The sequence below is a fragment of the Sus scrofa genome, chromosome 9, assembly GCF_000003025.6.
Source record: "Sus scrofa isolate TJ Tabasco breed Duroc chromosome 9, Sscrofa11.1, whole genome shotgun sequence".
NCBI classification, from domain to species: domain Eukaryota; kingdom Metazoa; phylum Chordata; class Mammalia; order Artiodactyla; family Suidae; genus Sus; species Sus scrofa.
This window is the reverse complement of record NC_010451.4, coordinates 28,386,215-28,409,772: the sequence shown is the minus strand read 5'-3', so window position 1 is coordinate 28,409,772 and position 23,558 is coordinate 28,386,215. Positions and strand designations below refer to the sequence as shown.

The 23,558-nt window shown below is 36.7% G+C and overlaps 1 protein-coding gene across 10 annotated transcripts in view; it reads left to right on the top strand.

The window, feature by feature from the left end:
* CCDC82 (coiled-coil domain containing 82) overlaps positions 2,423-23,558 on the top strand; it is a 30,635-nt gene continuing 9,499 nt past the window's right edge. For 2 of the 10 annotated variants that reach the window (XM_021062697.1, XM_021062693.1), the window contains exons 1-6: positions 2,423-2,507; positions 4,965-5,048; positions 8,028-8,761; positions 9,219-9,414; positions 19,021-19,113; positions 20,436-20,560. In XM_021062697.1, the coding sequence (XP_020918356.1) occupies positions 8,042-8,761; positions 9,219-9,414; positions 19,021-19,113; positions 20,436-20,560 (1,134 nt within the window). In that variant the 5' untranslated portion in view covers positions 2,423-2,507; positions 4,965-5,048; positions 8,028-8,041. Of the gene's footprint in view, positions 8,762-9,218; positions 9,415-19,020; positions 19,114-20,435; positions 20,561-23,558 lie in introns of all 10 variants that reach the window. The other 8 variants (XM_021062696.1, XM_021062692.1, XM_021062698.1 and 5 more) reach the window with 8 other exon arrangements.

Genomic DNA, 23,558 nt, shown 5'->3' with positions numbered 1-23,558 from the left:
TCAGATACATTTTTGTATTTGTATTTCACAGGACTGTGTCTGGGGATTCAGAACACAAATAAAAAGCCGTATTGCAAAGAGGTTAAGAGTTACGAACACAATTACCAAAACAATGGTAATGTTGTTATACCATTATTGACTTGAGTTTGTCATCTTCTGTTTATTTCTGATGGTGGCTCGAAGTTTACGAACCACCAGTCTATCTGGCAAAATCATATCACCTTGTTGTTCTAGATAATCCAATAAATTTTCAGTCCACTGGAGAGCGGCTGCGTGATTAATATGTTTCTCTGGAATCAGTTCTGTTTCCTCCTCCTCATTTTCACTGGATTCATCTGTTTGGCCTTGTGCTCTTCTGATGATTTCACTGTCAGTTAAGACTTCATAGCCTGGTTCAGTACTGTCCACGTCAAGCCATTTTTCAATGTTCTCAGTAGTCACATTTTCCAATCCTTTGGTGTGCTGTAAAATGGTAGCCACAGCAGCCACTGAGATATCTTCTTCATCAAAGTCCAGGCCTACTTTCTCCTCTATGGCAGGGAGAATCTTCTTCCATGCTCTGCTAATGGTAACTGGCTTTACTAAATTCCACGCCACTGCTATTTCATAAAGTGCATCTAGCAGAGTGAGCTTCTTCCAGAATGATTTCAGGTCATTGCCTTCTTCCAAGTTGTTTTGGAGAAGACCTGCACGATAGTTTCTCTTCAGTGTAGCTATGACTCCTTGATCTGAGGGCTGAATCAATGAAGCCACATTAGGTGGTAAATATTTTGCAAATATTTGGCCATCATCTGATCTCAGGACGTTTTCATTTGGATGTGTTGGTGAATTATCCAACAAGAGCACAGCCTTCTCCTGTAAGCCTTTGGATCTTAAGTGCTCCCGAACTTGTGGCACAAAGATCTTATCAAACCATTGTCGGAAAATTGAAAGATCCATCCATGCACCTTTTTGGCTAAAATAAGAGACTGGCAGGTTTGAAGTGTCAGTTGACTTGAAAGAGCGAGGTTTCTTTGCTTTCCCTACAACACAAAGTTTAAGTTTGTGTAAACCTGTTGCATTGGCACAACACATGACAGTGACTCTTTCTTCAACTGACTTGTGCCCAGGGACTGTGCATTTACCTTTGATTACTGAAGTTCTGGAAGGCAGGCATTTCCAAAACAATCCAGTTTCATCTGCATTGTAGATTTGTTCTGGTTGCAAATTCTCTTGTTCAATAAAGTCTCGAAAGTTGTTACAAAAATCTTCCACAGCAGTCTCATCTCCGCTTAATCTTTCATTTCTAATATTAATCTCTCTAATGCTGTGTCGCTGCTTAAAACGCGTTAACCAACCGGCAGAAGGGTTAAAATCACCATCCATTCCCAAAGCATAAAAGAAGAACTCTGCCCTTTTTGCACAAATTGGCCCAGACACAGGATTCCCTTTTGCTCTTTGCTGGTTGAACCATTCTAGCATTGCTCTGTCCAGTTCCTCATACATGGATGGCTTCATAGATTTCCTCTTGGCCAGAAGACTTGTGGAATCAGAACTGCTTGCATAAGTTATAATCTTTTCTTTATTTTTTCTTATATCCCGTACTGTTGTCTCACCAATTCCATAAATCACTGCCAACTGCTTGGAAGAACCACCATCTTCAAGTTTCTTTATTATATCAAGCTTATCTTTAATAGTCAACACCACACGCTTCCTCTTCCCTGACATGGTGAAGCTCTGGCACTCAGGTACTCGGCCCACACTTACACGGAAGCAATCCACAAAATCCTGCCTTTTCTCACAGACTCACTTTAAAACAGTCTTACACACTAGTTCTTTCAACCTCACCAGGAACCTGGTGGCCCAGACCTCGTCCCCTCTGGGCTTGGCTGGTAAACAGACGGCAGAGGACGATCAGAGGGGAGAAGTTTGAGGGAACAGGCCTTTAACTTTAAATGGGCAGTAGAAGAGGCCCCAAGTCACCGCGGATAATACGGATTACAAACATTTGTTTTATTCCCACAGTGGCCGCAAGAAAGACTATAGCCCCACAAGCCTCCTTCAGGCCCGGTACCAGGTCAACGACCGTCACTAACCCCTGCCACACCCCAAAGTTACGGTGGAGAGCGGAAGAGCCAGGGAGTCGGGACTGGCCCCCTTCCCCAGGGGGACGGCTACGTTTGATTCCTCCCCCAGCCGCCAGCCCCTTCCACTGCAAGCCCCACCTCCCCGCGCTGGGTTTACTGGGCCTGCATAGTCCCCCCGGTCCCACACAGCCCGCCAAGCCCCTCTCCCCACCTCAGTAGGAACCAGGACCCTGCACCGCTCCCTGCCTAACGCGCGGCGACCGCTCCTCCCCCAGCACACGCTCCCGGAAGACGCCCCCTCCCGCCTCCAGGCCCCGCCTCTAGCCCCTCCCAGAGGCGGGACTTCCCCCCGGTCCCCGGAAGGAGGAGGGGCGTCGCTAGTCGGAACAGGACACCTGGGCGGAGGCAGGGGCGGAGGCAGAGGCGGAGGAGGATTGAAAGGTGAGGGCGCGGGGACGACGCGGGGCCAGCTCGGGGCGGGGACTAGCTCTCGCTTGGGCTGCTAATGGTTTATTATAGGGGCAGGGGAAGCCACGCCTCCCCGCGGGCAGGGAGAGAAAATTCCCGCCGGCTCTCTCAGGATGGGCGGGGCGGCTCCTCTGCGCGCTTCGCTACATTCGCGTGCCGCCCGGGCTGAGCTTCAGTGGGTGGGGTGCCAGTTCCTGGCGCGAAGGGGAAGTGGGCAGGACTGATACGCGGAGCCCGGGTGGTGATTTCGCGGGTTTCTGGCCTTTCCAGATTCTTGTTTGTTTTCTGCGGGGGGCCTCACTCCTCTAAGATCTAGGGGTTTGTGACGTCCCGCGAACGTCATCGCGAAGCTCTCTCTGAGGGTCCCGTTTCCTAGCTACAGTGCCCCTTCCTCGTGAGCGCGAGGGGCGGACTGGCCGGAGTGCTGCGCCAGGTGTCTGTGTCCCGTCGAGGAACCAGGTTTGTAATCGTGAAAAAGACTCTGGTGTTAAACTCCCAGGAGGATCTTTTCCTTCCCCGGCCACTCATCCCTGCTGAATTTAGCGAACCATCCTCAGTATTACAGATTTTGAATATTTCTCTGTGCGAAATTGTGGAGTAGTAAACCTTGGTTCTAAATAGAGGTAATTGGCTTTCCTCTCTTTATATGTTTCTTCATATTTTCCTATTTCTGTCTTGTGCTACCCTGGTTTCCAGCCAGTGGAAGAACTATGATACATTATTCACGGCAATGTGATAACATTAAAAAAATCATATTATGTAGCCTTAAAATCATGTGTTGTGCTGGCTTGTTTTCTTGTCCCTAGTAGTTTCATCAGATTGTGAGCTCCTTGAGAGTAGAGACCGTGTTGTTGATGTTTTTTCTAGTAACGCCACAGCTCCAAGCGTGCGCTGGCACGTAGTATCCATTCAGTGACTATTTCCTTGGTTTGTTAAGGTTTCTTCTCCAAACTGGCATATAAAAGGAAACACTAAGGAGGGGAAATGTTTTACAAATAGAATGCATCCCTTCTAGTGGAATTTCAAGAAATGGCTGAGGGTTCCACTGCCCTTAATTTTTTAAGTGTAAACCACCACCTACATTGTTTATAGAGCAAGTCCAAGAATTAATCTTTTCTTGGGGATGAATTAACCTCCAAGTATAGAATAACGGATAGTTCTTCTGATATTTCTTCTAGAATAAAGTGTATTAAGGTGGCACCAAAGTACCCTTTTTAGTTGTAGAGTTACTGTGTTAGAGAAAGAACACAAGCCCTATGGATTATCACCTTTACATCCTTCGGCAGACAAAGTTTACGTGATTTTAACCCCCCGAAGCACAAAGGTGTGATAGTATTGATCTTCATTCACTTATTTAATGCTTTCTGTTTGGAGTGTCTGTTTTTCTCTTTGCCTAAAGGTAAGTTATCATTAAAGAAGCTTGATTAAACTCTCATTTCAATATATTGAGTGTATACTCAGCATATAAAAAATTGCATCCATTTGCATGGATAATTTTCTGAGTGAATTCTAATGATCAAAAGGTGTCTTACCCATCAACCTAGCTTTGCCTTCTCATTTCCTCAGGTTCAGTTCACTCACCTTTCCCTCCGTTATCCTTCTTACCTCCCCATCTCACCTAGTAAAAGTATCCACAATTTAAAAAGAGGAGCTACATATTCAAGTTATCTTCTTTTTCAGTAACAGAATTTTTGATATTCTGATATTATTGATATTATCAGCAATGTTGAAAAAAGAGAGACCCTGGAAATTTGGCAGTTGGCCAAATGAAACAATTTGTTTAAATAAAATTTGCCCCCTAATATATTCAATACTGGAGTTCCCATTGTGGCTCAGCATGTTAAGGACTCATGTTGTCTCTGTGAGGATGCATGTTCAACCCCTGTCCTCACTCAGTGGGTTAAGGATCTGGCATTGCTGCAGGCTGGCGTCATATCCGGAGTCACTGGATATGACTCTGATCCAGTGTTGCCATGGCTGTGGCATAGGCCTGCAGGTGCAGCTCCAATTCAGCCCCTAACCTGGGAACTTACATATGCTGCAGGTGCAGCTGTAAAAAGAAAAATTCAGTACTGCAATTTTCCAAAATAAATTTTTTCTCATCAGACTGCCTTTCTTCGAAATCTTTACAACTCAGTGGAAATCCCTTAATTTTTGTGATCAGTATCATCAGTAAGATGGTAGAGGGAAGTTTGCAAATTTTCATCTTTTCTTTTCTTGACTATTGGATAAATAATTTCCAGAAGTTTCTGGCTTAACTCATATGCACTAGAATTCAGTTACATAATTTAAAAAGCATGCTCTTAAACTCTTATTTAAATGATTTTAATGGTTATTTTCTGTAACTAAAATTTAGCATGAATGAGAGATAAAATAATGACTTTTTAAAGACATAATTTTTCCTACCTTGTACAAATATAATATTGGCAGCCGTCATTGTGTAGCACTGGACCGGGAATCAGGAGACCTGGTTTCTAATACCTGCTCTGTTGCTAAGGAGCTGTGTGATCTTTGGTAAGTCATTTAAACTCTATGTCCTTGGCTTTGATTTTTGTAACAATAGATCCTTCCTTCTAGAATCATTATCAGAATGTTAAAATATATTTGAAAATGCACTGAAAATTACACAAAGGATTTTTTAATAGCTTAGCTGTGTAGTCATAGGTATTTGTATAGTGTGACATTCTTAATCATTTCTACTGTTGTCATAAGGCTCACCTCTTGTTATGATTAGTAACTATCTTTGCATATGGTAGAGTTTTGTAAGATAATCATCTAGTGTGTATGAAACTGCTCTTGAATATTAATAAAATCATCTTTCACATTACTGTTCCTGCTGTCCATACTATAGTTATCTACTAAAGCCATGTTGTCATTAGTTTTTACAAACTTTTTTTCATTATTCCTCCTAATTCAGACAGATTTATAAAAAGCCTTACCTTCTTATTATGGTGTAAAGCATGTACACAGCTTATGCAAATTTAGAACTGTATGTGCTTAAAAAATACTTCTTTGTACTGCATGGCTTCAAAATATAACCTGCCTAGTTTATCTGGTGCTTAATAAAAAGCAAAAAACAGTAATCTGTTTAAAATGTGGAAAGGAGGTGGCTCGGTGGTGAAGAATCTGACTAGGAACCATGAGGTTGCGGGTTTGATCCCTGGCCTTGCTCAGTGGGTTAAGAATCCGGCATTGCCGTGAGCTGTGGTGTAGGTTGCAGAGGCGGCTTGGATCCTGTGTTGCTGTGGCTCGTGCGGCCCTAGAAAAGGCAAAAAAACCAAAAACAAAACAAAACAAAAACTAAAAAACCTGGAAAGGAAACTGGGTGGACTTATTATGAAAGCAGTATGGTATACAAAAAAAAAAAAAAAAAAAACAAAAAAACCCAACTTTGAAGAATAATACAGAGATCTTAAAAAAGAATAATTTGACCACACACAGTTTTATTCTTTGCTGGTTTTAATATAAAACTTCTGTAAGATGCAACCTAAGTATAACGTCAAATAGAATATTTGGTTTATGGGCTAGGATTTGTTAGATTGCTATTACAATGCTGAATATATCTAGTAGTAATTATTGTCATAAGGTTGCTTACATTATAATTTCTGGTGTGAGGAGTTTCTGTTGTGGCTCAGCAGTAACAAACCCTACTAGAATCCATAAGGATGCGGGTTAGATACCTGGCCCTGTTCAGTGGGTTAGGGATCCCATGTTGCCGTGAACTGCGTTGTAGGTTGCACACGTGGCTCAGATCCTGTGTTGCTGTGATTGTGAGCAGGCCTGTAGCTGTAGCTCCGATTTGACCCCTAGCCTGGGAATTTCCATATGCCGCATGTGTGGCCCTGTTGTTCTGACTTTACATGAGTTGTTACCATTATAGAAGTCATCACACTGCCTTATAAATATAACAGAATTTGTATAATCAGTTGGATTGTATCTGCTCTCCACCACAAAAAAAGTAATCATCTTAGGAAGCGGTAAACTTGGTTCAATAATACTGCCATTGCGCCATTGCTCAAAAATTTTTTTGGATTCTATTATTGGAAATACCATCAGAGTTTGCAGCACATTTAAAAACTATCTTTAAAGGTAGTTAATCTTCATCTTTTAAAATTGGATTTCATTTCTGAAATGAAATGCTAGCAGTGCCATATAATGAAGGCAAGTGAATAAAGTTGATATTTAAACCTCCCTTTGGGAATAAAAATGAAGTATAATTCTCATATTTTTGATACTATGGTTTATAGAAAATTTCCAGAATATTCTGTACCATGGTGGAAATATTGGAACAATCAGCCTCATAAGGTTATTTCTTTAAAGCTGATAGCACTCAATTGAGTACATAAGTTTTTCTGTGCATGTTATGAGATCAGTCTCATTACATTGTGATCATATTTCTATTTTCCTTAGGAACCACGAAGTACATATGTTTTATGGTTCTTCTAGTTATCTTGTCTCTTATTCTTCCTTTACTGTATACTTGTGATAATTTTGGTGGAGTTCACCCTTTTCTGAATCAGAAACTTGGAGCATTTGTTTTCCTTCCCAATGCCATGCTTTCCTTCACCATGAAACTTTTGTTTTTCCACCTGACTGTGCTATTGGATTGTTAGTAAGTTTTCTATTGAAGAATATTGTATCTTTAACTTTGAGTGATTTAAAGCCATTGCCATTTTACTAAAGTATATAGAGGCTGCAATCTTATTGGCTATCTCGGTTTCACACTGTTATCTTTTTTATGTCAATTAATACTTTATAACTTTCTTCATATAAATTATTAATCCTTTATGTTATAATTCATGTCATTTTTCTATTCAGAATCCTTCTTTACTTATGGGAGGAATCATTTTGTAATCCTTTCCTGTTTTTATTTACCTCTTTTTTTCCATCATAAAGCCTTTTTTCACATTTTTTTTGGTCACAGTTACTAAACATACTGTGTTCATTTTCTGTGCCAAAATTTTGACTTTACCACTTTTTCTTGCCTAAAACCTTTTTTCTTTCAATCTTTCTGTTCAAATATAACCAGTTCTCCAGAGGTCTGTCAGATCATATCTGTCCAATAAAATCTTCAGTGAAATGCTTGCTGTTGTGATCTTCCTGCACTTTTATCACAGTTTTTTTAAGTTTTTTTTTTAATCATTCATTTGGTCCTAAATGAATACTACCTTGCATTTTTCACAATTGTATGTTTCTGTATTTAATTTTTAACCATGGGTAGTAATTGTCTAAAGAACAGGACCATGATTTTTGTGTGAACCTCTTTTAGCACAACATACAGCATAATTCAGAATAGATGTTCATATGATTTCATAGTTGTTCAATAAATTATTTTTTAAATAGGTGTTCTGCCATCTTCACTCAGATATTTCATGTGATTTTTATGTTTGTGAACCATTTAATAACACCAAATAAATATAGTTTGTACCATAAATGTATTCATTATTGTAATCTGGTTGTCATTATTATATTCCTAATGACTTTATTTTGTAGAAGCTTAAGTGAAAATGGTGCATGTTAGAAGATGTGAAACAAGGAAAAGTTCTAAAACTCAAGAGTGTGAACAGAAATCTCGGGTTGATTGGAGGCGGACTAAAAGAAGTAGCCTCTCACAATTATGTGATAGTGATGACGAGCTTGAGAGTGATGACGAGTTTGATAGTGATGAAAGTGTTGACAATAATGCAAGTATTGACAGTGATGAAGAACTTGATAATAGCAAGGGGCTTGATAGTATTAAGAAGCCAGAAAATGAAAGGGAGCTTAAATTAATTAAAGTTGAAAGTGAAGGGAACAACAGTGAGCATCTCATTAACACTAGCAACACTTCAGTATATGAGGAAGAAAAGAACAAAACCAAACATGAAAGTATTAACTTATCAGATCACAGAGAGCATTCAAGTCAAGAGGAGGATGATCTCAACATACACACTGGACAAATAACAGAGGAGGATTTAGAAGAAGAACACATCAAGCGAGGGAAGAGAAAAAGGATCTCCTCGGTGATGTATGACAGTGATGAGAGTGATGACAGTGATATCCTAGTTAGAAAAGTGGGCATTAAGCGTCCACGTAGAGTGGTTGAAGATGAATGTTCTTCAGTGGAGATGGAGCAAAAAAACCCTGAAAAAGCATTAGCCGCAAAAAAACAAGAACAGCTCCAGAAATTGAAAGAACTCTCAAAACAACGATCTCGTCAGAGACGCACTAGTAGTAGAGATTTTGAGGTGTGTTATGTTTTATTGGTTTTGTTACTGTTTTAAAATTTTTATTTAAATTATCTAATTTTTATAAAAACCAAAGTGCTGTGTCTGTTCTATTTCGCAATAATTCTAGAATTTATTTTTTAATCAAGTATCTTTGCATATGTTTGATTGTATCTAATAATATTTTATTATGAGCTTGTTCCTTTACCCTTTTTTAAAATTGAAAGACTATTTGTTTTGTATGGTCTTTCCAGTTTTTAACTTTTACTTGTAATCTTAATGTCCATTTTAAACATTTAAAAACACTTACCAGAGCATATTATCTTCTTTCTAATTTTAGAAATTCAACATTTAACCTTAAAATATGAAATTAATTTATATGATAATTTTTTGTTTCAGATTTAATCTTTTAATTTCACATCCATATTAAGAATTATAAAGGTATAGTTTTCTAAAAGATCTATTTTAATTTAATTAGGACTCTGAAAAGGAATCTTGCTCAAGCAGTGATGAAAATGAGGAGGAGGAGGAGGAGGAGAATTATGAAGATGGAGATGATTATATCATTGATGACTTTGTAGTGAAAGATGAGGAGGGTGATGAAGAGAACAAAAGCCAACAAGGAGAAAAACTGACCACATCACAACTGAAATTAGTAAAACAGAATTCTCTTTGTAAGTTAAATATCAAGAGAATGTTTAATGATGATATATTACAAATATCAAATCAGCCTTTTACTATCATATTCTCTAAATCATTGATTAGGAACTTTGCTTTTGTTTTCAGGTTACATTATCTATCTAACAATAGTTTATTCTAGTGGTTGTAGAAACCCTTTGCACTCTTAAAAATTATTGAGGACCCCAAAGACTTTTTGTTTCTGTAGGTTATAGCTGTCAAGATTTACCATTGTAGAAATAAAAAGAAATTTAAAATATGTTTATTAATTAACTGATTTAAAATAAGTCATAATGTGATAAACTCATTACATGTTAACATAGATAACATTTTTTATGAAAAATAACTATTTTCTCAAAAAATGAGAAGAGTGACATTGCTTTAAATTTTAAAAAATATATTTAATGTCTAGCTTAATAGAGGGCAGCTGAGTTCTGTCTGCTTTTGCATTCAGTCTGTTGTGATATTTTGGTTAAAATAGATAAAAACAATTTTGTTTCACAGATAGGCAGCTGGAAAAAGGGAGGAGTATTTATAAAGCATTTTCAAAATAATTGTGGATATTCTCATTGGACACCACACCAAAATTCAACAAGTGATAGTTTCTTAAAGGTTAGTCACAGTATGGAATCTGAAAGTGTATAAATGAACTTTTAGTACATAAGTTACATTCCATTGATCTGTCTTAAACAATTTTTTTTTTTTTTGTCTCTTTGTCTTTTTAAGGCCACACCCACAGCATATGGAGGTTCCCTGGCTAGGGGTCCAATTGAAGCTGTAGCTGCGGCCTATGCCAGAGCCACAGCAACGCCAGATCCAAGCCAGGTGTCTGCGACCTACACCACAGCTCACGGTAACGCCATATCCTTGATCCACTGAGCGAGGCCAGGGATCGAACCCGCAAGCTCATGGTTCTTAGTCGGATTCGTTTCTGTTGTGCCACTATGGGAACTCCTGTCTTATAGTTTGAATGGATCTTTTATCTGTGTGATTTTATAACATCATAGCATCAGTCATTTGGAAAATGCTGGTTCACTGAGTTACTCAGATCTTCCAAATTTTGATGCATTTCATTATACAGTATTTTAGAAATCACATTCATTAATATCACCACCAATCTCATCAGAAAATTCTCTAGGTATTGGGAAGTTGTCAAGCACCCAGTAACAATACAGGTTTTTCAAAATTCGAATTTCTACTCAAAAATCTGGTTTTTATGTTCGACAACAGATACTGAGAGTTGTTCTTGAAATAACAGATTCCCTCTTTTCATTTTTGACAGAATATTTGACAAATGCCTAAATAACCATAGTTGGTCAATAATACTTTCAAGTAAACAAAGTGTTTCAAGTAAACATGACAAATGAGGCTTTTTCAGTTCCCAGCTCAGTTTTTCCTCACAGTACAATAGATCATAACTTGATATGCAGCCCAAGTGCTTTACCCGTAATTCCCATTTTCATCTCAGTGAGTACTTATGTATAAAGATGTATACTCACGATTCAAGATTTAATGAAACTGATAATTTTTATTCATCGAGGACATTCCTTAGGGAAAGTAGCGCTTTTCATTGAATATATAGCAATGATGACTATGATGATTAATAGTAGTTTGGTGCTATGGCTACAATTCTTGTTAAGGGGCCAGCTGCCTTATCTATAGTTACTTTTTCATCATCAGTGAAAATGTCAACATGATGAACCAGCATTTAATTATCTTAGTGTTATTACTTTAATCTTATTGATCCTCTTAAGTGGACTTGGAGCCTTCCAGGGGTCTACAGACCACACTTTGAGAACCACTGGTGTTATCCAGCCTTTTGAAATGTCATTCGGTGAAACCTGTCAGGAAATTAGAATCTTTTATATTTTCATATAGTTAAAAAAAATTAAATAATAGGACTCTGAAAATTTAGGAGGTATTTAAATACACATTCTTTTTCCGATCCCTATAATTGTATATGAATTTAAAGCCTGTTTTTATGGTGTTTTACACCTCCAGTAGAAACAGGATGTTGGATGAAATGGAATAATGCATTTTTCCAAAAAGATTTAAAAGGAATATTTACTAAAGTTAAATGTAGTATGGTTCAATTTAGATACCATGGTTTATGTAAGAAGTGGATTGAGTTATGAATCAAATTTCAAGTAATTTATATCAGTTTCAGAGATGCCAATGATAGGCTTCTATATATTGAAAGTTAGTGACTGTTATCTTTATATTAATAGGCACTGGTTCACCTGACATCTAGACATTTGAATATCAGAGAAACTCAATTAGGAAGTACTCCGTCATTCTGGATATTAATATCTAGAATGTGATAGAACATTTACTGAGAGATACCTACCCATGACCACTCCTGGCTAATTAATGAAGATAAAAGTCCTGCACATGTGAACTATTTTAACTTTCTTCTGTATCCTGCAGTTACATGCTTACTTTTGTCTTTTTAAGGGCAGTTTTAGATTTACTGAAAAGTGGAGTGGAAAGTACAGAGAGTTCTGTGTAACCCTTTAGCACGATTTCCCTTTCACTGACTTCTTGAGTTAGTTTGATACCTCTGGTGCAGTTGATGGAGCCATTATTGGTATTGTTAACTGTACCTCATAGTTTACATCAGGGATCACTCTTTGTGTTATACATTCTGTGGGTTTGAGAAATGTATAGTGATGCAGCAGGTATCCACCATTATAGTATCATACAGACCAGCTTCACTGTCCTCACAATGCCTTGTTCTCCACCTGTTCATCCTTTCTTCCCACCCTGGAACCCCCAGCAACCACTGATCTTCTTAACACCTCCAAAGTTTTGCCTTTGCTAGAATGTTTTACGGTTGGAATCATAACAGCATGTAGCCTTTTCAGACTGGCATTTTTCACTTAATAATGCATTTAAGTTTCCTCCATGTCTTAATGTGCATGATAGCTCATTTCTTTTTATCACTGAATAATATTCCATTGTATGGATGTACCACAGTTTGTTTATCCATTCACCTGTTGAGGGACATGTTGTTTGCTTCCAAGTTTTGGCAATTATGAATAAAGCTGCTATAAATCTTTGTGTGCAGATTTATCTGTGGACATAAGTTTTCAACTAATTTGGGTAAATATCAAGGAGCTCTGTTCTCTCTTTTACTACTGAGCATCTCCACCTCAGAAGATGTACCTCACTTTTTATGTAACACACATTTTATCCTATGTGTTCTTAATTACAACTTCTCCTTACAAGCTCCCTTTTCTAAACTTGTAACCATAGTAATGCCTTTCCTCCCTTGAGTTGCCATGTTCTGTTAGCCACTATTCTAATCTTATCTTTGTGTTCAAGTTTCCCAGTAACTCTGCAAAGCATTATATTCGTACTATTATATCCATCAATCCATTAACATTGCTTTCACTAAGATTAGTGATAACTTTCTAGTTGCCAAAATGCTCTTCAGTTCTTATGTTAACCTGATATTGCTATGCTTTGCCACTAACCATTGACCACTCTCACTTTCAAAGTTCTCTTTTTAGCTTCTTGCCTTCCCCTTTATAATATTGCTTTCCTCTTTTTCTGTTTGCGTGTAAATATTGATGTTTCTAAAGGTTCTATCCTCAGACTACCTTCATTTTGTTTGTGCTTCAGGGAGTCTCTTCCCCATAATTTCAGCCCAGTCTATAGGCAGAAGTCCTCAAACTTTTGTTTCCAGCACAAATTTCTCTAAAGCCTAAGGCCCAATTTTTTATCTTCTGGTGGAACATTTTCATTAGGGTGTCTTTCAGACAGCTCAGACTCAATATGTGCAAACTAAATGATTGAGAGATGGCAGAAGGGAATTTTGGAGTGGTGGTAGAACTTGTTCTTGATTGTTGTGGTGGCCATACAACTTTGTGTTTTGTTCATAGAATTGTGCACCACTAAGCATGAATTTTATGGCATGTGAAAAAGTAAAGCTCAATAAAGAACACCAAATGGGCACCCCCACTTCCAAAAAATAACCTCAGTGGTTAATCAGCTTCACTTCTCTTTGTATTCCTAATACACATTAGACTTGGTAACACATTATAGGAACTTGTTAGTTGGATGGATGGATGATTAAGGCAAGTATATTGACTGAAGGCTCCTGGGTCTTATAGTTCAAGATACAAAAATGTTAGGTATTTATTAAAACATCAGAGGAAAAAATACCACTACATATTTTAGAGTGGTAATTTGTGACTTGCTTAATATTTTAATACTTATCAATGATTATGCCATTTATGAATATAATGAATAAAATTAAATATAGGCAGTTTTTGACATGCCAAGGGATTATGTCCTAAAAGTTACTATAAGTTAATTCTTACATTTCATAATCAAAATATATTTTCTTGTTAAAGCAGTAATCTGTGTGATGAATAATGAACACTATTCTTGGCCTGGGTTAGGTCGTAGTTAGACTAGTATTTCCAGATTCATTCTCCCCCTAGCCTCTACAAGAACACTAACAGCTACTCATATTCAACTTGTAATCAAAATTTGGGAGAGACATTTCATAACTCATAACATAGTTCATAATATAATTCAGTAGTCAGTTGAGACTCAATCAGTGACATATGCAGTTTTACCTTTTTGAAGAAAATAGTTCTACTGTAGGAAGATGTTTTGTCACTTCCTCACTATGTGCTGTTTGGCTCTGAGAGATAGATTTGTAACACCTCAAAATAGAGTAGTTTCCCTCTGCTACATGGCAGGAGCACTTAAAAGACAATCATAGTCTTTCCGCTTCTCATCAGTTCCTATTAGTATTTATTCATATTAATTTGAGACTCCCAACTCCCAAAAAAGATACCAAAAAAAGTAGAGGGATAGACTAGCAGTTGTTCCTCATACCCCAGGTGTATATAGTCCACATGTTACTAATATTATACACAGGTAGAGAGAGAGGAATACCTTCAGATTTGTAGATACTAAAGATATTATTTTCCAGTACTCTGTCATATGTTCAGAGTAGTAGAGAATCAAGTGGTAATAATAAATTATAAGAGTACATCTCTGTCTACTAGTGCCTTGCTAGAAAAATACTTGATAGAATACTGGAAATTAGACTGAACATTAACTTAGTCTCCACCTAGCAATTAAAGAGATCAGTCTATCAGCACACAGAGAATGACCAAGAACAGTCTCACAACCATTTATGTTAAATATTAAATCCTTTCCTCTTGAGAAGTTTTCCTCTTGTTCTAGGATAAATAAAAAGTACTAGTGGAGTCATATGGCACAAGGGAAAGGTAACATTGCCCTGAAGACTCAGGGGAAGAAAATGCCTGTGAAAAATGTTTCATTAAAGGAAACAGAAGAAAATTGTGTAAAGCATTTGCTTTGCAATCTATGAAAAAGAAACAAAATCATAAAGAGAAAACAGGAAGCTAGTTAAGGAGAAACTACTGGAAAGTGAAAAATATAAGTGAAACTACTGGAAAGTGAAAAATATAAAGTAAGAAATAAAATCTATATTGAAAGCAGTAAACAGAAGAATTAACAGTACAGACAGAAGATCTTGTCAATGATATATAGGTCAAGCCCAAGAAATTGCTAGCATAGAGAAGAAAAAACATTTCTGAAGGAGAAAATTACACATAAGGGAATAGAAATGAAGACCCCATTTTATAAATTCCTTGGGGGAAAAGGAAGAACAAATGGAAATCTAAGAAAGAAAATTATATAACCTTAGTGAGATATGTAAAAGAAGATTTGAATGTCCTAAGAGACATAGCATGTTTTGGGATTTAAAGACATGTGCAGATGTGAATTCAAAGTGTGATGGGAGAAAATATTCTTGAGTTGCCAAATACACTTAATTATGTGGGTTAAAGAGGCTCACATCCCAAGTTGATGAAAAAATTTTCAAATAGACATATGAAGGAAATATTTTTCTAATTATAGGAGTACAGAAAAAGTCTTCTAATCATTCTTTTTAGAACCATAAAAATGGTTTAACATTAGTTACCGTGTTAATGTGTTACATGTGTCAAAGAAAAATAGTAATTTCAATAGATTCTAAAAGGGCATTTGATAAAATTCAGTACCCATATCTAGTTTTTTAAACAATCTTAAAAATAGTAATGTAAGCATATGTCCTTTACATAACAAAGACTATTTTAAGCCAAGACCCAACATCATAATGAAGCACTAGAGCTTTTCTCTTTAAAATCAAGAACAAGACAAAAATATTTCCTTGTTCTAGATGTTTTCAACAGTGCAGCAGACATGAAAGTAGAACAAGAAATAAAATCATTGAAAAGAAAAAGACATTTGTTATTGAACATAATATTGTTTATGCACAAGCTATCAGTATCTGACTTATTTAACCAAAGATACAGATATAAGAGAAAGGATATGAATGTATTGAGAGCAGGAGTAGATGCATCCTCTGTTTCCATATTTTTCTTAAGTTCTTTTTCCTCTATTTGGGACAGGGGAGCACCTATTACAATAGAAAAAAGGGGCCCCTTTCTTGCTCTGCCTCTGCCCTCTTACACTGGGCTTGCACCTCTACTCCAGAAGAAAGTACAGCAACAATCCATGTGCTTCTACCTGAGAGAATATTTATAAACATCCTCTTGGTTCTTAAATAATACTTAACACTAGCAAGACCACACCTTCAGGGTTGGGGGGCAGTGGAGCAGGGGAAAGCAGTCACTTCCCAGGAATTTACGAACAGTATATCTCTCTCCAGCTCTGTAATGTTCCAGGAAGCTCATTTTCCTTAGAAAAAGATCTCAGGAAAAGTGACCAGATTAACAATATGTAAAATTCAACAGTTTACTTGTATACTGTCAATAATTATTTAGAAGATACAATGAGATAAACTTCCATTTACACTAGTAAATAAAATAGTTACTAGACCTAATAAAGCATGGCTTTATACGTACAAGAATAAATTTCACTGTGAAATAGAACACATGAATAAAAGAGATAATCATGTTTCTGGAAAGTAATAAATAGTACAAGAAGTTCTATCTCCTGAAATTAATTTTTTGATTCAGCCTTGCAAACACAATCTTGAAGTTCACTTGGAAGAACAAATACATGAGAATAAATAAAATTTGAAAGCAAAAAGTAAAGTGGAAGGACTTGCTCCACCAGATATAAAATGTTATCAAAAATAGCAATAAGTAAAGCAGAATAGCACTGACATGAGAATGACAGATCAGTAGGAAGGGTAGTGCTAAAACAAAAATCTTAGCATATATGTGAACTGTACGATAAAGAATGAAGGAAAATCAACAGAATGACTATAAACTACCCAATGATTTGGTGTGGGGGAATTGATTAACTCCTTTGGAAAAATCAAGTTATGCATAAACATGAATATTTTGGTTTTCTTTTGTATCCTTTTGCAATTTTTTAATGATAATGAAGGACAGTTAGAAACAATATTTCTAAAGTATTCTGTTGAAGCCCATCCACTCTAGGGATTAAAGCAATGAGAAAAGCTCTGGAGGAGGTCTGAGCTCTCTCTAATCCTGACTCTGCTCTATCTAGTTGTATATGGAAACCTGGGATAAATTATTTGATCATTGTGAATGTCATTTTTAACCTTAAATGAGGGATTTGAATTTAACTTTCTCCAGTTCCCCATCCAACTCTAAAATTCTATGTTCTGAAGTATAAGAGTATCAAATCTAACATCTGTCTATGTAAGGGATTGTAGCATGAAATCTGGGGTCAGACTGTCTGGATTCCAGCCTTGTTTCCAACAATTTACTAGCTCTGTTATCTTAGGGAAGTTTTTCATCCTCTCTGTATCTGTTTCCTCAATGAGAAATAAACCGAGGGTAATGATAGTACCTCGTAGGCTTGTTGTGAGAAATAACAGCAGTGCATGCAAGTGCTTAAAATGATGCCTGGCCTATACTTGCTTTGTAATTTTTTTTTTTAAATTTGCGATGCTAGGAGCATCCACTTCCACCACCACTTGCCCATCCACTCAAGCACAGTGAAATCAAGGGCATCTTGACTCTTTTGAAGGAGATGCTGACACACAACAGTAGGAGAAGGATTCTTTGCTTGGGAAAATCCTAAAGAAGCAGTGTTAGGGTCTTCGAAATAGAGCAGCAGTTCCCAAAACCTTACAGTGTGTGAGTAACACTGGACATTCAAGGCTGATAAATATAGTGGAATAAAAAAAATTTTTCTTTCAATTTGTTTGATAGCTAAAAGGTGCAGAGGGCATGAATTTGATTTTTTTTCTCGATGCATCCTTAAATATTCACAGAACAGTTTTTCCTTAATTCAGTTTAGGAAGTGCTAGACAGAGTTTAAATGCATTTTAACACTCACAAATTAAATATGTACCTACACTATAATTTTATATCCAGAGGTTGGTGAAAGCCTAGTCAAGTTAAAGTCCATTGAATTATTATTTTGTTTTCCAATTATATTCATAAATAGCTGTGGCCAGGTTTGTTTTTGTTTTTGTTTTTTTGTAATTTTCAGTTGATCATAGGCCTTCTACAATCTAAGGGCCCCAGTGCAAATTATCTGCTGTTGTCAAGTAGTTTTATTACAGCTTTATTTTTTGATCACTTTTGTACCTCAGTAGGGTGTTTTCTTAAAAATAAATGCATACTAAAAATTTCCCCTAGAGTCTAAAATAAGGTTTATATAGCCCTTTTAGTAACTAAAATATAAATTAAAAGATTTTTTTCTCTGTGTTAAATTTCATCTTTATTTTTACTTCAACTGAAAAAGTCAGAATTCTCTCATGGATGCTACTAATAGGTTTTATTTTGCTTTAATCCCTTGCCAAGCATCTTCTATTTTTCCTGAAATACTCAGGCAGTCCTTAATGTGTCTTCGCAAGTGCCCTGAGCAGTGGCAAATGCTCTGTGATGACCATTTGGATCAGGGAAGTGGTCATATTTTATAGGGGATAGTTCCACAAATAGTAAATCTTGACTCAAGAGCAGTGGGAATTAGTAGGGACCTTTTCTCTTATCATTGCCTGGGCCACCACAACAGATGATTTCAGGGACCAAGTTGGGTTCATGGGAAAGTAGGCTTATATATTTGATATGAAAAAGAGAAGACGTAACTCTTCTAAGCAGATGTGGAAAATCCTACATTTGTGGCAGCAGAAAGGGAACTGAGTTTTCATAGCCATTGGGGTTCTGGCTAGGGTAGCAATTTCCTGAACAATGTCATGTATAACATATGTTAGAGTTAAGGAATAAGAGAGGAGCTTCATTCACATATTCAATAATCTAGAGTTTTTCTCTCTTGCTCTCTCTAATTATCAAGTTGATAATTACACTTCGGTGCACAGGGAATGATACTGATTTTTTTCGCCCACAACATTTCTCTTAATATTCCCTGAACAGTTTTCCCTTAATAAGTTTGGAAAGTGAAGATTATTTGAAGTAACAACCAGAAACTTTGAGTTAGAAGCCAGTAAATCTGGAAAATGGAGATTTTTCTCAGTTACTAGGCAAGTCACCAAGCCAGCTATAAAATTAGGCTAATTAAACAATTTCTCGTATTTATAAGATTCATTTCTTAGCCTTGCATAAAGGAACCCATTGTATTCAAGGACTTGTTTTATATGCTAGATTCTAATATTTATTTTAAACTAATTTCAGATTCTTTTAGTGACCACTATACTCACTTTGAAAGAGTTGTGAAGGCTCTTCTGATCAATGCGCTAGATGATTCTTTCCTGGAAACATTATATGGTAAGTTAATAATATGAATGGAACGATCAGGGCTTTTCCCCCCAATTTTTAAACAACCTCATCATTTCAGATGTATATACGTGTGTATGCGTGTATGTACATTAAAATAAGGAGACCAATCTTAAGGCCCTCCAGTTGTTCCCTCTAGAATCAAGTACACCAAAAGTGCATTCACATAAAAAATGTTTTAGTGTTTATTATTTGTAATATGGGAAAGTACAAAAGAAATGGTTTCCCTATCCTTCAAGAGTTCACAGTGAACTTAAAGATATAGGACATGTACTAAAAAAAAATAATGGTAATTCAACACCCATGTGTTGTCTCAGCCTCTCTAAGCTCCTTGAATTTCATCGAAAGTGATATGCTTTTTATGCTTTTGTGCCTTGCTCATGCTGTTCCTCCTTGGAATATTATCTCTTCTATCCTGGATGTTCCAAGTGAGTATGAAATTCTTTCCACTATGAAAGCTATCTGTGACCCACTCAAGAAATATCTGTCACTCCCTCTTTTGTGTTATCATTATCCTGAGTATGGTGCTGCAGATGTGTGTGCACTTTTCAAACTGTACTGAAAATATGTTTTTGCCTTCCTCCCTTACAAGAGTGTAAGAAGAACCATACTTCCTACATACACATCCCTTACATCTAGCATAGAATCTGGCTCTTAATAAGGACTATAAATATGTTGTGTTGAATATCTACCTAAATGCCAAAGTAAGATTTCGTTCACAATTTATTTGAACAGATATTGAGTACCTACCAAGGGCCAGGCATTATTTGAGGGCTAGGGATTTGGCATTAACTATGACCTGGAAGATTCTTGCCATCATGTTGCTTAAAGTCCAATGGGAGAGACAGACAATTCATGAGCAAACGAATATATAACATGATATGATTTCAACTAGGGATTCATTCTTGAAAAAATATAAAATATGATAAGGAGATGAAGAAGGATAAAAGCAAAATCTCTGTTAGTTGGATTGATCAAGGAAGTTCTCTCAGGTGGTGTCTTTTGAATAGGAACCTGAATGAAGTGAGGGAGGAAATAATGCCTGGATCTAGCAGAGAACACAGCAAGTGTAAAGACCCTTAGGAAGGAGTACGTTTAATGTGTTCAGGGAATGGTCAGAAGGCCTGTGTGGCTCCTTTTTTTCTCTAGTGCTGGAATGCTTTTCTTTCCTAACTTCATTTTTTTCCCCCCAATTTAAATTGTTTCTAACCAGCCAACCAGGTATCTTCCTAAAACTATGGGAAGAAATCTTTGTCCAGTTGTTTAAATATTTTATAAAGGAAAAGTGATTGTTGTTTCCCCCCCCCGAACAGATGGCACCAGGCAAAAATCATATGCAAAAGATATGTTGACATCGCTTGATTATTTGGATAACCGCTTTGTTCAGCCTCGTCTAGAGAGTTTAGTCTCTAGAAGTCGTTGGAAAGAGCAATATAAGGTATATGGTTTAATTTGTTTTTGAATCTCTGGTGGGGAATGGGGTGGGGGTGGCAGTGGGAGACCTCTCATGATGTCAGTATCCAGTCAGACTGAATAATCTTTTAAATTATTAGCATTTTCTTATGTTAAATAACCAGCTTGTCGTTTCTCACCTTCTCTAAAGGCTGTTGTTGTTTTAATCATTCACACTTGTTCTATCTATCCAATAATTAAGTAATTCTAAATGATGATGACTTTAGAGTATCTCTAGGACTTAGTCCATCTGTTAAAATGAGGTGTCTCACAGGATGTTAATTATTTCAGAAAAGAGAGTTCCTTTGTTAAAGAAAGTTGAGAAACCAGTAGGTTTAGCTTACCCAGGGGTCTTTTCAAGGAGCATTAATGTGTGAATTTGTACTGTAAATCTTCAAGAGGGCAATACAGAATGTAATGTAATACCTTCTGAGTTTGTGTTTTACTATGAAGCTCCTTTTCATAAAACGCCTATCATGACCTTCTAGGATATTGGTTTATATAACTAATTAGGGCCTACAAAGTCTTTGACATCCTTCTCCACCTTAAGATTTTGTAATTCCACCATTTGAGGGGAAGGATCTTTTTAATTCCTAAGATTTACTTGCGAGTTCCCATTGTGGCTTGGGGGTTAAGGACCTAACATTATCTCTATGAGGATTTGGGTTTAATCCCTGGCCTTGCTCAGTGGGTTAAGGATCTGGTGTTGCCATGGCTATGGCCTAGGTAACTTGAATTTCTAGTATCTTGCCATTTTTCCTCTTGCTCATTATTAGAACATAGAAGGCTAGAAGTAGAAAGGGGGAAAAAACCTTGAAAATCATTCTTCTAGTTTTCTATCTTCTAATAATGAGCAAGAGGAAAAATGGCAAGATAGTAGAAATTCAAGTTCTTATAGTCCTTCTAGCACTTAAATCATTAGCTATTCTAACTCATTTATGTCAGGAGATTTCACTTCATCCAGGGCCTTGAATTACCTGATGAGAAATTAGCCACAGATGGTTTAGGTTTAAGGGACAGTTATGGGATTACAAAAAAAAAAAAAGTTAAAAGACTTCAGTTTGGAGGATAGCTTGAGTTTTGGGCCACCATATATATCTTTTTGACTTTAGGTGATTTTTTTAACTTCTATAAATTCCAGTTTCTTCCTCAGATACAGAAAGTATTTACCAATTTTAAAGGGAAATATTTATTTACTTTTAAGGTAAAGTATGTAGCCCAGTTCTTAAAATATGGTATGGTATATGTCTTAGAAAAATAGCATATTGATCACTTAATTTTGCCAAGTAATCTGTATGCAAATTAAAGTATCTTATTTGATCTTCAGGGTAAGCCCTCAAAGAAGATATATTATTTCCTCCATTTAATTTTTTAATATAAAAATTTTTTATTTTCTTTTTTTACGGCCGAATCTGTGGTGTATGGAAGTTCCCAGGCTAGGGGTCTAATCGAAGCTGCATCTGCAGCCTACACCACAGCTCACAGCAACGCCAGATCAGATACTTAACCCACTGAGCGAGGTCAGGGATCAAACCTGCATCTTCATGGATACTGGTCTGGTTCGTTAACTGCTGAGCCATAGCAGAACTCCCTGTTTCCTCCATTTTAGAGATGAGAAAATTGTGACTCAGAAAAAGTGAGTAATGGAAGGTTACACAGCTGGTAATAAGCCATGCCAGTGTATAAACCTAGAAACCTTAGGTTTCTAGGGTTCTTCTGACTTCAGAGCCCATCCACTGTGCTATATTATGCTTTACCATGCCATGGTAGGTTATGTTGAATTTGGATATCCCAGTGTTGAAATAATAATTGTAAGATACAAGAAAATAAGTTGCCTAAAAAATTTAGAGACATGGATGATTTAGTCAGGATAAGCTAAGTTATGCTGCCAAAGAATAAATAATATGACAAAATAAACCAGCAATGAAAATTTGAATAGCTTAATCCAACAAAATTTTATTTCATTTACATTATATGTCCAGTGTGAGTCAACGGGAGTGCTCTGTTTATTGTAGTCACTCAGGGAACCAAGCTGATAGAGCTTTCATCTCAGCATGTGCTTCTATGAGTACCACAGATGCAGGAAGGGAAGATGGCTAGTCACCTAATCACTCTGAATGTCAGCCTGTAAGTGACACGTGTCATGAAGTACTAGGAATATGAGAAATAGTAAAGGGTAGACAAAGGATAATGTTGCTGATGATTATACATTGTAAAAAGGAAACTATATTGGGTACTTAATTACTGTCAAGCTTATCCCTAGTAATATGTTCATTGTGTGCAGTTGAAATATTGTAGTTAACTAATCCATACCACTAATTAGAACAGTAGTATGTAGCACAGCATAAGCATAAGCAAAAGTACTCAAGTACAGGAGTTCCCACTGTGGGTTATGGATCTGACTGCTGAGGCTCAGGTGGCTGCAGAGGTGTGGGTTCAATCAACCCCCAGCCCGGCTCAGTGGGTTAAGGATCCTGTATTGCTGTAGCTGTGGCGCAGGTCACAGCTGTGGTTCAGAGTCAGTCCTTGGTCTGGGAATTTCAACAGCCGTGCATGAGGCCCAAAAAAAAAAAAAAAAAGGACTCAAGTACAGCTAATTTCACAGTTTAATAAAGCTTATTTATGAATGCCAAATATTGTTTCAATTTGTTTACTTATTGCTAACTCAGCTATTAGACTGACCATATCAATACTGGCCACCTAACAACCTGTTCAAACTTGTTTATTTTCATCAAACTTTAGTAAGTAACCAGAGGAGAATTATTTCTGAAATATTTTGTGGAAAATACAATTCATATAATGGAGACTGAATGTGTTGTTTTTCTCAAATTTTTACTAATTCATCTTTTTATTATCCTGAATTTTTTCTGTTAATTCTTTCCCATTTTAACTAATTATTAAATCTAGAGATGGGAAAAGAAGTTAAAACCTGTGAAGAGCACTGCTACTCAGAATTTTGACGGATATGAAACTAATTTTTTTTC